Source organism: Pseudochaenichthys georgianus, chromosome 4, assembly GCF_902827115.2.
Source record: "Pseudochaenichthys georgianus chromosome 4, fPseGeo1.2, whole genome shotgun sequence".
In the NCBI taxonomy this organism is placed as follows: Eukaryota; Metazoa; Chordata; class Actinopteri; order Perciformes; family Channichthyidae; genus Pseudochaenichthys; species Pseudochaenichthys georgianus.
The window spans coordinates 40,627,142-40,642,378 of NC_047506.1; the positions used below are offsets into that span (position 1 = coordinate 40,627,142).

Here is a 15,237-nt window from a genome sequence, read left to right on the forward strand (position 1 = left end):
TGTGTAAACGATGTGAAGCTGCTGCTCTCCTCCAGCAGCACATGTCACAGCGTCCTGCTGTTTCTCCAGCCTGGGGGGGTTCCGGGCATCATCACTAATCACACTGACAAGTACCTCGTATCAAAAGGACCTCTTCCAAAGCAAGTTAAATGTCCCAACGTGTTCTTGCCATCTACCAAGTGTAGATACAGGAATTAAACATATCGTCTTAAAAAACAACTTAACATTTTAAATGAAAATTCAGGACCTTGGAAATGATGCGTGCGTCAACTCAAGCAAACAAAGAGTACCTGAGAACTTTATCATGACAAAATGTATACAAGAAGAAAACTCCATTAAACTTTTACAGAACACATTGTGTACTAGTACTTCATGTCATGTTACAACTCAATGCATTTAGTAACACCGTCTTCAGGGTGTCTTTAAATTAAACTTGCACACGTATGCATCTGAAGCATCAAGTTAATAGTAATCAATGGAAATAATACTTTGTGGTTATTTCTTAATGTAAGCAATTCTTAATGTTACCAACATCACATTACATGGATTGCAGTAATGGCAGTTTCGCATAGAGAAGAAAAAAAAGACAATTGTTCTCCACAGATGGCACAGAAAAGGATCTTTGGTGATGTCATACATCAGGTGATTCGAGGTGGAATCGGTTGGTTCGTTACACTAATTCAGTTTGTGAATGAAACGGAGGAGGTGCAACTAGGGACATAAAGACAGAAAACTCAGTACATTTAAATTGTAAGTGAAAATATCCTTCATACATCAACATAAAGGTATGTTGCACCTGTTAGTAGTGAGACATGTAAGGCCCTGCCTGCTTTAAAGCATGTTGCTAATGTTGCTATTGTATTTCACTGTACGTCTTAAGGCTGTCAAGTGTTCGGACATCTTGTGTTAGACACCATTCTTCAGTGAGTTTCAGTGCCGTGGCAAAGGTGAGCAGCCGAGAGTAATTAAATCATAAGGTAGCCCCACAGAGTTTTGTTTTCTCCATCTCAGAGTGCACGAGTTAAAGAGAGAAAAGGAACTAAACACAACAACCCTTAAAGCAGCTCCACAGAGGACTGGTGTCCCTTGTTCATTTCATCAGAATCATCTCAAAACAGAAACAATCCAAGCACATTGGGTTGGTACCGATGGACGCTCCTGACCCTGCTGCTCGGGAGCCTCCTGGGGCCGCTGCCCGGGGGCCGCTCAGTGGGGCCGGCTGCTGGACTCCATGCTCGGCTGCTTCTTCGTCGCTCCACACCCGTTAAACCAGCCGTTCAGCCGCTTGGTCAGACCCCCGGTCAGAATATCCTGGATGTGCTGAACGATGAGGTTTATGGCAACTGTAGGAAGAGACACAGATATTGTGTGATCAGGCAAAGTGTGCGTCTGATGTTTTACCAATACATCTAAATCACAAAGTTACACAGTGATACTTCATTATGAAAAAGAAGGTATTCATTAAAAACGTACTGCTGTTCCTTCAAAGGCCTAATTTCATGCTTTTTATAACATACTAAGGTAACCAGATGTACATTTATTCATCCATCAAATCAGTTCAAAATGTGACTGGTTCCTAACCGTCTTGTCTTATCCCCTGCTTATCATTGTCCTTTTATAAAAATAAAAATAAATATATATATTGGGGGAAACAGACAAGAAAAACATTTCCAACCAATAGATCCAGACACAGTAGTGGGAAAAAATATATGTTATTTGTAATTGGATCTGAGGCCTAGGGGCCGTCACAACTGGAATCTAAAGAATATTAAACATAAATTGATGTTACCATATTTTCATACAAAATAATGCAATAATATAAACTGTAAACATTTTAATAAAAACCATGTCCTTCCCAAACCTGAATTAGTTTTAAATAATAACTCTTAATCATTATGCTAACATGATCACAACGACGAGGCGTTAAGAGTCATACGTCATAATGACGTTAGCATGTAGCTCTGTGTATTACTTCTGTGCCTGCATACTGCTCGCTTTGTTGTGGACTTACTCAGTTATTTTTTTTGTTCAATTAACTCAGGGGTGTCGAACTCAATTTCATCTCGGGCCACATCAGCATCATGGTCGCACTCAAAGGGCCGCATTTATATACATACAAAAAATACATATATAAATATTTAATATATTTAAAAGAATGTATTATATTACATTATTGCCGTCTGCATTGGACTATTATCGGATAGGGTAATAACTTAAGTCTCTTCAGTGAGAATGTCACAAAATGATTTAAAAAGAAAAGCCAAATTCTGGAAAAAAAGTCAAAATAAAATAAGTGACATTTTGAAAAAAAAGTCAGATTCTGAGAAGAAAAGTCAAACTTGAGATGCATTGTGGGACATGTAGTTTATGGGCAACGTGCTTCTGTAAAGTAGCATGTAACCGTATAGTAAACATATTATATTCTTTGCAGGCTCTTGTGGGGCCACATTAAATGAAGTCACGGGCCGGATTTGGCCCCCGGGCCTTGAATTTGACACCCCTGAATTAACTGAATGCTTAGCTCTGTGACTTGATGTTATGGTATAATACATGAGGCACAATTCAGGGCTACGTATCCTGCTTCTACATATTTAGACTTACTTGTATCTCGTTTTCTTTTGCACTTTGTTTTGGACAGTTAAAGTTATTTTCTCAAGTCAACAGACGGCAGCAGATGCTTTGACTTCCTTAGTTCCGAAAGCACAATTCCCAACAACAATAACAGCTGTGTCCTTTATGATAACCCTGTTGAGACTAGGATCTCCAACATGTGGTTTCCATTTGTTTGCTATCATCTCTCTCAACTCCAAAGCACACATACTCACCGAGGTTGTCCACTCCTCTCGGTATGATCACATCAGCGTATTTCTTGGTCTAATCAGAGTCAATGAAAAGGACACAGGCTTGACCGCGAGTCTACGCTCAGGGTCAAAGTGTTTGGTACATGTTGAATCACACTTACTGGCAGACAGAACTCCTCAAATGCAGGCTTGACAAAAGTAATGTACTGCGCCAGAACACTCTCCAAGTCCCGTCCACGTTCACTGATGTCACGCAGAACTGGCAGGGGAAAAAAGTTTGGGAAGAGTTAGCTTTAAAAGAAAAAGTGAATAACGGTAGTCTGTACGTACTTACTGTACAGGACTCTTGTAATTGTTTAGTAAATGTAAGGCTACCACAGGTTTATTTCAATCAGAGACTCCTGGGATATAATGGTAGGCCTACATTAGCCCAGGTAAAAAAACAAATGTGTTGTTTTTAAATATGTGTTATATCTCTCGTCTTAGCTAAACTACGCAAACCACTGCATTCAGATACTTTACAGATATGACGGATGTTAACATCTCATTCCAGCAGGAAAGTGAATAAATTATTTCCTAAAACTCCTATATCTTTACCTTAGTGTCTTGCATTCTTCTATTTTACTGTAAATTAGTAAAAGACTATTTTTTAAATAATTATATTTGTAACCTCTTAAGCCCCACGGACCTGCCGAAGGGGCCGAAATCACAACATCTGCAAGCAAAAGTGTCTGAGGGCTTCTTAAGATTTAATAAACTATGAATGTTTCATATCTATGTAACGGGAAGGAACTCGGCTAACTGATTTTTTTTTTTTTTTTTTAAACCTCAAAACTAACGCTGAGCCTCTGAATTAGCCACGGGCAAATTAAGGCCATTAAGGCCGTTAGCACAGAACTCTAGCTATACCGATCAATATACTTATTGGATCTTAGATAACATCCTGAGATTCCACAGATTATAGAAATATAAGGACCATCACTGAGTGATCAGAACTCATGACTTTCAGCAGCAAAACACGGAGATATGCTCACCTTAGCTGTTATTCTGATCAAAAGTTGTGTTCAATGGCATTAAAACGAGAAACAACGCGGCTGAAGGTTAATCCATAGGTTATAGCAATGTGTCTGTCACTTTGAAAAAATTATTGATAATCCGTAATTCGATTTTTATGCAAAAATCGGAGAAGAAAAATTAGCTGCTAATGGTAGCAACCAGAGGTTAGCGCAGCTTCCGGTTTTTCTACGCGTCACTATCATTCCTTATTTGGTAACCTGTGTGTATGTGGAACTTTCCCTCAATTCCATTGGCTCTGACGGTTAGAAAGAGATGTCAATCATCAAAATCGAATAAGGGGGGCCAGAGATATGGAAAATCCACCCAAATGACCCCAGAAGTGGGTTTCTTTTGCCAAACCTCTCTAAAAAGATTGAATGTCACTTGTTTTGCATCAATCTTGATACAGGGTACTTATTATATGTTGTACTTTGGATTCCTAAAGCTTTTAGTCTACCATCACATCATCCAAGGGTAGTTTTCACTATAAGTAAAAAAGAATTTTTGGACGGACACTATAATTTACAGTTTTTTTACAATGTTCAATCTGAATTTTCTTGAAAATAAAAAACATCTATATTGATTCTGACTTTTCTACATCCAACTCACAGGTTTATCATTACTTTGAGAAAAAAGATTATTATTTTCCCCTTTTAGAAGGGAAGATATGGTCATTTGTTCTGGAAATGTCATTTTCGAGCCTGAGACCTGAACAACAGGCTTGAGGCCTAATATATGTTTTAAGCTGTTTAGCTCTCATCTCATTTTCATTTGTTGAATCATATTTTCTCATCTTTTTTAATACATTCTTTTTAAATTCCCTTTTACCTTATATTTACTGTCACTTTTTTTGTTTTATCTCTACAGTATTTCTTCTTGTATAAAAAGGTTCGTAGTAAATGCTAAAAAAAATAAAAAAGTTGTAAGAAAAATAAAATAGTGTCTTGTTTGTTGCGTTTAGAAACAGATGGGATTCGCCCCTCGTCATGCTCGTGTGTCTCACCTCTTCGAGACAGACGTGTGTCTGCGTCGGTGTCCACAAACAGCTTCATCTGGAAAAGGTCACGGATCTCCTGGGAATAGAACATGAGGATGCCCTCAAACAGCACCACGTCCGCAGGGTACACCGTCACCGTCTCCTCCTTCCTGCCGCACCAGAAGACATTCCAAATAAAACACTCAGTATGCAACATCTGCTAAACCAAAGATTGTATAGAACTGAGCAATGGCGTTAGAGAAAACAGTTTCCATTCATCTCACTCTGCTTTGAAAATGAATGTAGATAAAAGATTAGTGTAAATAATCCAACACAGTAGACATCCTGTTTCTGTTTAAGATAATGTTACTGCTGTTTTATGATCTTATATAGTATACTGCTTTTACTTTGTCCTTTATGTGGATCAGAATCATTCACCTGGAGTGGGAAACAAAGTTGTACACAGGGATGTGAACCGTTTGTCCCTTCTTGAGGTCCCACAACGTCGAAATAATGAGGTCGTTGTCAAATGCATCTATACAGAGGAGTACACAACAGTGACAACACATTTAGAGAAAGATATTCTCTGGAATAAAGTCATACACATGGAAAGTAGAGGTAGATTTACTGGAACAATTTAACAGGCTACACATTTAGCCAGTTATATTTTAACAAAATATTTGATTAATCTCTGAGATCAAGGTGGTTAAAAAAAAAAAGGAAAATATTTGGGTACCACTTTACAATAATACTACCCTTATAAAAGGGTTTACAAATAGTTTGTAATTCATTTATCAATTAGGTTGTGAACACTTTATAAATCATTAATAAGCCTTTATAAGACATGAGATAAACAGGGCAACTGTGACCGGTTGCTTGCCGAATAGTGAGCCCACATGTATCTGTACTGCTAAGCCTTATTAGAAATGGTAGTAACTCATTAATAAATGGGAATGTTTTTTACACTTTACAATAAGGCTCCCTTTGGGCAGTTATACATGTTAGTAACTCATAAATAAATGGTCATAAAGAGATGCCAAGAAACATCAAGATGGATGGGGGGGGGGAATCAACTCAGTGAACAACAGATACCAAGGATGCTGACTAATGAAGAACACGAAGTAAGCTAGGTAGCCAATATAAGGCTTAGTCATCTTGCCAAATAGTGAGCCTGTGTTGATGTATGAAAACTGCTAGAACTGGTTTATAAACGGTTCTTAATGATTAATAAAGTGTTTACAACCTAATTAATAACCTCATTATAAACCCTTTATAAGGGCAGTCTTATTGTAAAGTGGTTCCAATATTTGTAATATTCAGTGAATTTATATATTGTTTTCAACAACAACATTCCACATGTCTACTTTAGGGAGGAGGAACAACAGTATGGAAACGTTATTCACATGCACATGACTTTAATATCTCAGGAGAATCTTTTCAATCTTTGTTTTCCGTAACCATTAGATGTTCTCATGTTAATAATATACCACTTTAATCTCTGGAATTCTGTATTACTCTTGTTTTTTTAACCTAGTGACCCTTACATGACATCAAATGTCACCGTGCATACCTCACACAGAGACCCGTAATCTCCTCGAGAGGAACGGCTGTGTTTCTCTGGTAAACAGCTGCAGGCTTCTATCCATCGATCTGCTTTCAGGCGCCACATGAATACAACAAGGCATGCGATGAGGTGAATAGTACCTGGGTGGTCAAAGTTGAACTGGCCCTTGAGGGCCTTGGCCTTCTGCTCCTGGGTGAGGATCCTGTAGAAGCTGTCCTGGCTGAGGATGGCCACTTGTCGCTGGTGGTGGTCGATCTCATTCTGCCCCAGGAGCTCCATGATCTTACTGCACACTGAGGACTGGTCACACGTGAAGAAAAACACACGAGTAAATACTGCCACCCAATCTTAGTCGTTACATCCTTCGGAACATGAGTGCTTTGATGTACAATTTAGACCTACTTTCATTTACTTTGCATTTAGTTGACACATGTCTTCAGAAAGAATAGTTACTAGAAACGTTTATCCATGTAAAGGCTGGAACTTGGGGTCTTGGTGTGAACCTGGCAGACAGATGTACTCGCAGACAGTGTGATGACAAAATAAAGATTAGTTTCCTTCAGATAACGTGTGTGGGAGAGCAGGTGCTTCTGAGAGCAGTTTGTTTGGTGGGAAAAGGAGGCAGAGAACCAGGAAGTCACACCCACAAACTACTGCCTGCTGAAAACACTGGTGTTGATCGAACCACACCAACAATCAACCTCCTGTCACTTTCATGATACGCGTCAAGGAGCACAAGCTACCTAAATGTCAGTCATGGAAGAAATATTCAGATCCATGAGTAGGCCTACTGACACTAACCACTCTGAAATACTCCTCTCCAAGTCCTGAACTCAGAACCTGATTTATAAATACAAGAATTGTCAGCCAATGCATCTCAGGTAAAAGTATTGATCGAGCAGTAAATGTTCCATGGCAGTGTTTTATTTGTACATATGATGTTTGGGATTGATATGCTGCTGCATTCATGTGTATACTGCATTAAACTGCTGATGTGGTTGGTCTCATGTTTGTCACGTCTGTCTCCATATTCTAGAAGATCATCATGTTTGTAACTTTGTCGCTGTCATATGAGAACCACTATATACACTCAACTTTAAATAAGTTACTTAGCCCTGTTTTCAGATTTGTGTCAATGTTTTTTTCCACATAACCTTGAATATTTAAATCCATTTCAAAAACAATTACTTTGCACACTTTATGTGAATAGTATCTTTTGTTTACTTGTAGGTTGGCCTCATACTGTACACCGACGCCAATATACAGCTTTCAATATTAAAATGTCCTTTTTGTTTATATGAATATATTTACTCTTTATTTTGTTCTATTTCATCTAATTTGTATTTCATGTGCATGTTGCTGTGATGAAAACATTTCCAAAATTGCAATCAATAAATGTATATGTAACCTAATCTAAACCTAGAAATTCAACATGCACATCTGGAGACACACGATTTCCCTGGACATGAAGGAGAAGAAAACTGTTATCTGAGAAGTAGCTAAAGTGGACTAAAAAGTACAATATTCTAGAAGCAGCCGAAAAGGTAAAACACCTCCAAAAAGACATACAGTAAATGTACTTGGTTACATTCGACCCCTGTAAATAATACATACATCTCATCATCACATTGGTTACACATTGAGAGAAAATAAAGAAATGTTTTCCCCTTGATGTGCGTGTCATGATTTCTGCAAAATGTAAAACAATTGCATCATTTCTGATCTTCAGTGAGGATAACACCTACTGAAAGCTCTCTGAAAACCCTTGAATTACTGCACAACATTAAATACAGATCAGGAGTGATATCTCAGATATCTGCAGACATGTCCTGACATGTGGACAGATGAAGTCAGTGAGCCAGCCGGTGAAATTAGGTGAGGGGAGAATCAGACAGAGCTGACACTGAGGTAGGACAAAGAAGACAATAACAGGTCATGGAATCATCATGATCAGAACTAAAAAGGATATCTATACAATTAGTACGTTTATTGAGGTCTTTTAAGGTCTGTATCTTTTGTATGATTATTATCTAAGTGGTAAGTGTGATATTCTCCAAGTGTCACGTGCTATCAGCCGGCAGACCCGGTGCAGCTGATGCTAATTAAGTGAAATGTCTCTTTTAACTCTCATACAGCCACCCTTTAGGCTATTCCCCTTAATTTAAAAAAAGGAAAATATCTGGAAGACTTTAAGTCTGATTTACATATGACACTTAATTTACCATCTAAAAAAAAACATATTTTGACAATGCATGTTATCCTGCTCTGATTTCTTTGCTCATCGAGGAGGCTAACAATCAGTCTAATTTATCCCACAGAGACGTGAAACAAATGTGTTTTTATCCCGAAGAAAATTAGGCACGTCATCTTCAAAATTCCAAATGAAAATAAGGTGTCATCTAGCACGACAGCCACCTGATAAACACACACACATGTCAACGCTTCTGTTGTTAATTATGGAAGGGAGCCCACCTTGCCGCTGGCGGTCCCTCCAGCCACCCCGATGAGGAAGGGCTGCCGGTGCACGCGCTCATGCTCGGCTCGGTCAGGCTTTGTCTCGCGGTCGCCTGCCATGCTTCATCTGCAGCAGCGCGAGGTTGCAGCGCTCTCACACTACTCGTGCGCTCCTCCCCTCTGATGATGATGCTGAAGGTGAGGAGGAGGCTAACATCATCACACACACGTTGATGGAAAATGTGTGTTTTGCTAACAAAACTGAGACTGCCATGCCATCTGCTTCTTTTTTTTAAGTGAAAGCATATGGAGCCCATTAAATTAGCCTATCATAAGCACATCCTGATAAAAACTTACAAGATTGTTTTATTTATACAAAATGTAAAACCTTAACATCACATTTGTCAAAACACTATGTCACTGACCTTTGGGTGGTCTTCACACAGGGTACTTCCTGTTTGAAGGTTTTTCCACCCTCATCTGTGATTGGACATTTGAGAAGTCATGTGATTTTGATCGCATGACATCACAGCTTGTGTTAACCCGTAGTTTAATTGACTCTCATTTGTTTGCGGAAGACCTACACCCATTTGAGTTTAGGTGTCCCACATTAGGGCAACTCACCCTAGCACAGTGGTTCTCAAACTTTTTCTGTCAGGCCCCCCCTTTGGAGACAAAAAAAAGTTTAAAAGCATCAATCTGGTGCACTTTGAGAGCAAATTGAAGAGATCTATGGATACCTCTCTCAACACCCATATGAAACATAACTGTAAACAGATTTACTATTTCTTTATGGATATTTTACAAATCACTCCCCTTTTAAACTTTATTCCTTTTTTAATGTCATATCGTATTTCATACCTGTTTTTCATTTATTCTCTTATTTTTTTACAACTATAATGATCATATTTTTGATTCTCTGAATCGGGTGCCCTTTGCTTACTTCAAAGATTTGATATGAAAGGAAACTACAAAAATATATGTTAAAGCACTGAATTAAAGGAACAGGGTGTTTTGCATTACAATGTAAAACTAAATATATATTTTGTTTTAGTTTTATAATAATTAGTTGTCTTTGTAGTAGACAACACACATTTGTGCATGTCCTCACTGAGCATCATCACATATTAATTGAATATTAAACAAATAGCAATTGCCAATAATACCAACATTTTGATGCTAATATAATCATATGCTTGTGTACTTTAACTGAGAACAAAAATAATCTGAAAAAATACATGAATTATCTATGAAATTGCACTATTGACACACGTCCCCGAGTTTGGTTCAACCCCGTCACGCTATACATTTTACCCCCCTATTAAAATAATGGATCAGTCCATGTGACATCTGCATTGAGGGAGTGACATCACAGAAGTCTATTGAGGAAAAGGCGGCAAAGAAAGGCAAGTGTCAGTATCTTCTCTTACCTATATTTCATTTTTTTAATGTCAGATTGAGATTGTCAAGCTCAACATTTCAACTCTGTTGTATGAATTAATTATAGTAAACAGTACTTTAGGAAAAATTAAACAATAGTTGTGCAAAATACTACCATTTTATGATGTCCTTAAATTCCATGTGGTGCTATGTCTTAGCTAAACAAGGTCTCATGGCTACTTTTTGTCAAGAACTTCAACCCCGTCACATTTCTTATTATAACAGGGTTGAACTGTTGTGACGGGGTTGAATGTTTGACATTTCTTATATGACTAAATGGTAATGTCTGTATCATTCTTAATGTTTTTTTAATGTTTAATATTTTCAGACATCACAATGGGAAAAACAGCAGCAGAGAGGCAAAGAGAGTACAGGGCAAGAAGGAATGCAGACCCAGATAGGAGGGAGAATTATCTCAGGAGTGAGCGCAAGAGGTGGAAAAGGAATACTGATGAGGGGGAAAAGAAAACTATCTGTGATCTGAGTGACAGAGCTAAACGACAGAAGCGTAAGATGTGGAGGAAAGCTAAAAGAAGACAGAAAGAAAGGGAAGCTTTCAGCAAACTCAACACTCCTCCACAAAGTCCTAATATTCAGCATGCAGTGCAGCGCAGACCTGAGTCCTCAAGGTCAGGGAAATATGTTGTTAGGTGTGTGTGTGTGTGTGTGTGTGTGTGTGTGTGTGTGTGTGTGTGTGTGTGTGTGTGTGTGTGTGTGTGTGTGTGTGTGTGTGTGTGTGTGTGTGTGTGTGTGTGTGTGTGTGTGTGTGTGTGGTGTGTGTGTGTGTGTGTGGTGTGTGTGTGTGTGTGTGTGTGTGTGTGTCAATGGAAGTGTTTATCATTTTGTTTTTTATCCATGTTAGATGTTATATGGGCTGGAGTTTTGCTAATTATGTATTGCCTGGTTTTGTTTTAGGCAACGTTTGGAGGGCAAAAGCAATCCCGTAGATCAAGAAACAAACTGCGTGAAGAAATAGAACAACTCGAACATTCACTGAGAAAGGAGAAACAACTTAAAGAAAAGTACAAAAAGAGGTTCCAGCGATCAGCAACACATAATGAATCTCCAAGATCCAAAGTCCGTGAACTGGTCAAGAATTGTACTGTGAACAGCAGGGTCAGAAGAACGTTACTTCTCCATGAAGCCCTTATTGCTGACATCAAAAGAAAATACCAAAAGAGCAGAAATGAAAGAGATAAGCAAATCATATCTGAGGTTACTGTGGGAAAGATTGTCAAAAAGTATAGGCTGCAGAGATGGTCAGAACAGGCACTGGGGATTTCAAAAAAACGCAGAAACCTTTTGAACACTAATAGCCTAAGCACATGTGCCAGAAAGCCTGTGAGCAGGTATGCAGATGCATCTATGGAGAACAATGTAAAGACCTTCTTGACAAGAGATGATGTCAGCAGGATAACTACAGGAAGAAAACAAACCATTACAAGAAACAAGGTAAAGATGCATCAAAGGTTCCTTGTAGACACGATAAGAAACCTCCACAGAAGGTTTCTGGCAGAGAACAATGGGAGGATCTCACACCCTGCATTTTGCCGCCAACGTCCCTTGTGGGTTGTGCACCCGTCCCTGTCCGACCGTGACACGTGCAAACTGCACGAGAATCTTAGCTTTCTGGCAGAAAAGCTGAGTCAGTTGAAGTTGATTGAGACCTCAAATCTTGAGGCACTCAGTAAAATGGTGTGCTGTGATACTATTAGAAAGGACTGTATGTATGGGGAGTGTGGACACTGCAGAGACAAAACAGTTCCACTCTCAAGTACATCTGACAGTGCAGAAAGGGTGTCCTGTACTCAGTGGGGGACAGAAGATAAGGCAACAATGAATGACCAGGAGGGGCCGACAGTGAAGATAACTGTTAGACAGATTGTTGAGGGCACCCAGGAGCAACTTGCTGAGCAGTTCCAAACACTCCTGAGCAAGTTCAAGAAGCATTCTTTTAATATTAGGCAGCAGCAGAGCCGTATAATAGAAGAGTTACGACAACGGAAGTCCAAAAACGGTTATCGTCACGTGGTTCATGTAGACGAGGATCGTTCCCCGGAAGTTCATGGCGGGCAATGTGAATGCATTGATAACAGGAGATAGAACTACGATTTTTGGTAATTATTAGTGAATAAAGGTTTTGATTTGCAATATGTATACAACAAATCGATATGTGTATGTATTTACATCAATATGTTTTAAAAAATAAAATATAATTTGCTAATATTAAGTGATAATATTAGGATTAGTGTGAACAACTAGTTTACATGTTACTAACAGTGCCTTGTTAAAGAGCCTGTTGCTGTTTATTTATAGCTTTGAATTCTTTCAAACCAATATTATCTTCTTAAACTTGTATGGTAGTCAGGAGCATCACTTTCTAATGTATATTGATACATTTAGAGGGAGGGGATCTAAAGTAATGCTTTAAAATTCAGATTAGATTAATTTCTACCATTTTCTTAGATTCATGGTAGTTTCAGTAATCCCCTGGTAATTGAGGACACAAGTTATCTAAACGACTAATGTCATCTTTATGGCTTTCAGAAAGGACAGGAGACCGACAGGTGACTATCAAAGGACTAGCAGCAGCAGCAGCAGCAGCATGATGATGATGATGATGATGATGATGATGATGATGATGATGATGATGTTAAATGTGTTGTTTTAGGAACATCCATTGCAAATACATGGAATTCAATAAACATTGAATAGCATATCATGCAGTTTGTCGGTGCCTTTTCCTCCGTGTTGTCCTGGTTTGCTGTGCTGCCTCCTAGTCGCCACCATGGTTTGCTGTGCTGCCTGGGGATGCTCCAATCGCTCAGAGAAAGGAGTACGAATGTACGGCTTCCCCACTGACACAGAGCGGAGGAAAAAATGGCTGGCTCAAGTCAGCAGGAGCAATTTCACGACCAACAGCAAACAAATATGTGAGGTAATTATATACAAACACTGCATTTGCACTTTTTCACAAAACGAAAACCACACCATTGGGAAAGCTTCATGTTTTGTTTAATACAAAAAAAAACAGGGAAAGGCTTGAAAAACACTGAGAGTTGAGACTCAGGGTGCAGGGTGAGGGTCTCAGTGCAGGTATTCAGGCTCCATTGAATCCCCCTCTGGTTCTTGTGCTGAGAGAGGGAGTAACAGACAGGAGAAAGGGTTATACACACCTATATAGCACACCTATTGGATGGGAAATTGCCTTGGGGAGATAAGGTGTGGTCTCTGTTCCCAACTGAAGTTATGGAACTTTATTATTTGAGAGTTTAACAAAGTATGACAAATGGCATCAGTAACAGATGTGATATGAATTTCTATAAAGTTGTCTCACATTCTTGGTCATATTTTATATACAGTATGTAATGAGTATAACATGTCCAGTAAGTATAAAGTGTTTCCTAATACTGTGTATTCAACCACTATGGAATATGTATGTGGGCAGACACAACTGAGTTGTTCTGTGTGTGAAGTAACCTCAAGTCACTCGTTTGTCAAGACAAAAAAGGGCAAGACTAGGCTGAGAGCAGAGGCTATACCCACCATCTTCGTGCATCGCCCTGTGGTCAAAAAGAGAAGGGCCCCTGTATCTACAAAGCCCATAGCTCATGATCACAGCGATAGTGTGAAAGGTGACACAGGTATAATAAGTATGAACTCTTAGTAACAAAAGTAATATTTCTTATTTTGAAGTGGTATAATATTTTAAATGTTCGAACATTTACAGTGCCATGTCTTCTACTTACATTAGTCTCAAAGATTGAAGGAAGAAGGGAAGGGATCACTGCCCTCCACCTGCCAGCACCCAGCCAGAGGAGCGCAAACAACAAAAACAAGCAAGGTGTCCCGTCATGTACCTGGAAGTTTGGGTTGGCAAAATGGAGTAAGAGAGGGACTTGAAAAACCTTGGTGGCTCTCTACTCATGTTGTTACAGTTGTCTTGGTTACAGCTCTCAAGTTTTTTTTTGTGCCATTTCCACATCTTTAGAAAATATGAAAAAATTGGAGTGAAATCAACCTCTTCTCTGGAGAACACACTTTGATTTCTCTGTCTTGGGAGTTTGCAGTCTTGCAGTTTTGCTCCTCCACCTGTAACATCACTGCCCCTCCACCTGCCATACAGTAGGTTACTAACAAGATTACTTATATAATACAGTGATAGAATACATGTTTAGTATGCTTACTTATATAAAACAGTAGTATTAAACTTACCTTGTGTTTTCACTCTCACTTAAGTCCCTCTCCCTTTGCCATCAATCCAGAATCAGCTGAGCTGCAACATTATACAGACAGGTAATAATCAACAGAATCACAAGGACACAATATGGCTCTGCTAAAAACACTCACTCTTACACGCACCAAAGTTATATTTACCTAATATTTAACTCCCTCCACCCCCGCATACAATCCCGTTTAGAAGCCCCTCTTCTCTAATTCAACATGTTGGACGAAATGACATTAAGAGAACGGAATGTACAATTAAAAGGCTGTTCAACGTGTGTTGCTAACTTGCTTCGGTATCCTAGCTTGATCTGTTATCTGTAAACGTTCCCTAAATCTACTAATTTAGGGATAATCCACTGACATCCTTTAATACACATGTTCATTTGAATCAGATGTACTGATAATATCCGCAATATAAATCTTTAAACTTCTTCTTACCTTTAAAAGTCCGTCACGAACGGTCTATTATGCTGCAACTCCACAGCTCTGCCAGCCTTGGCGCTAACTTCCGGGGAACGATTGAGAGGCTCCACGATCCGCCATTGCTGTAAAAAAGTGGTCCATTGGAGTGAACGGAGATGTCGTAACTCTTCTATTATACGGCTCTGGGCAGCAGTATGCCTACTACCGTGAGCTAAGGAAGAGCATGGTCACTGATGAATGCCTAATTCACGTAGATTTTTCTGAGAACTTTACCTGCAAGTACAGTTCGGAAATCC

The 15,237-nt window shown here is 39.0% G+C and overlaps 1 protein-coding gene across 1 annotated transcript; it reads right to left on the reverse strand.

Moving 5' to 3' along the window:
- Positions 1 to 280: 280 nt before the first annotated feature.
- uck2a (uridine-cytidine kinase 2a) lies at positions 281 to 9,053 on the reverse strand. The gene is made up of 7 exons (XM_034080977.2): positions 8,870 to 9,053; positions 6,538 to 6,697; positions 5,272 to 5,368; positions 4,861 to 5,003; positions 2,963 to 3,060; positions 2,826 to 2,874; positions 281 to 1,343 (listed from the first exon to the last, which is right to left on the reverse strand). Exons 1-7 carry the CDS (start codon positions 8,969 to 8,971, stop codon positions 1,207 to 1,209), a joined length of 786 nt encoding a protein of 261 aa, XP_033936868.1. The 5' UTR covers positions 8,972 to 9,053; the 3' UTR covers positions 281 to 1,206.
- Between the last annotated feature and the right edge of the window lie 6,184 nt (positions 9,054 to 15,237).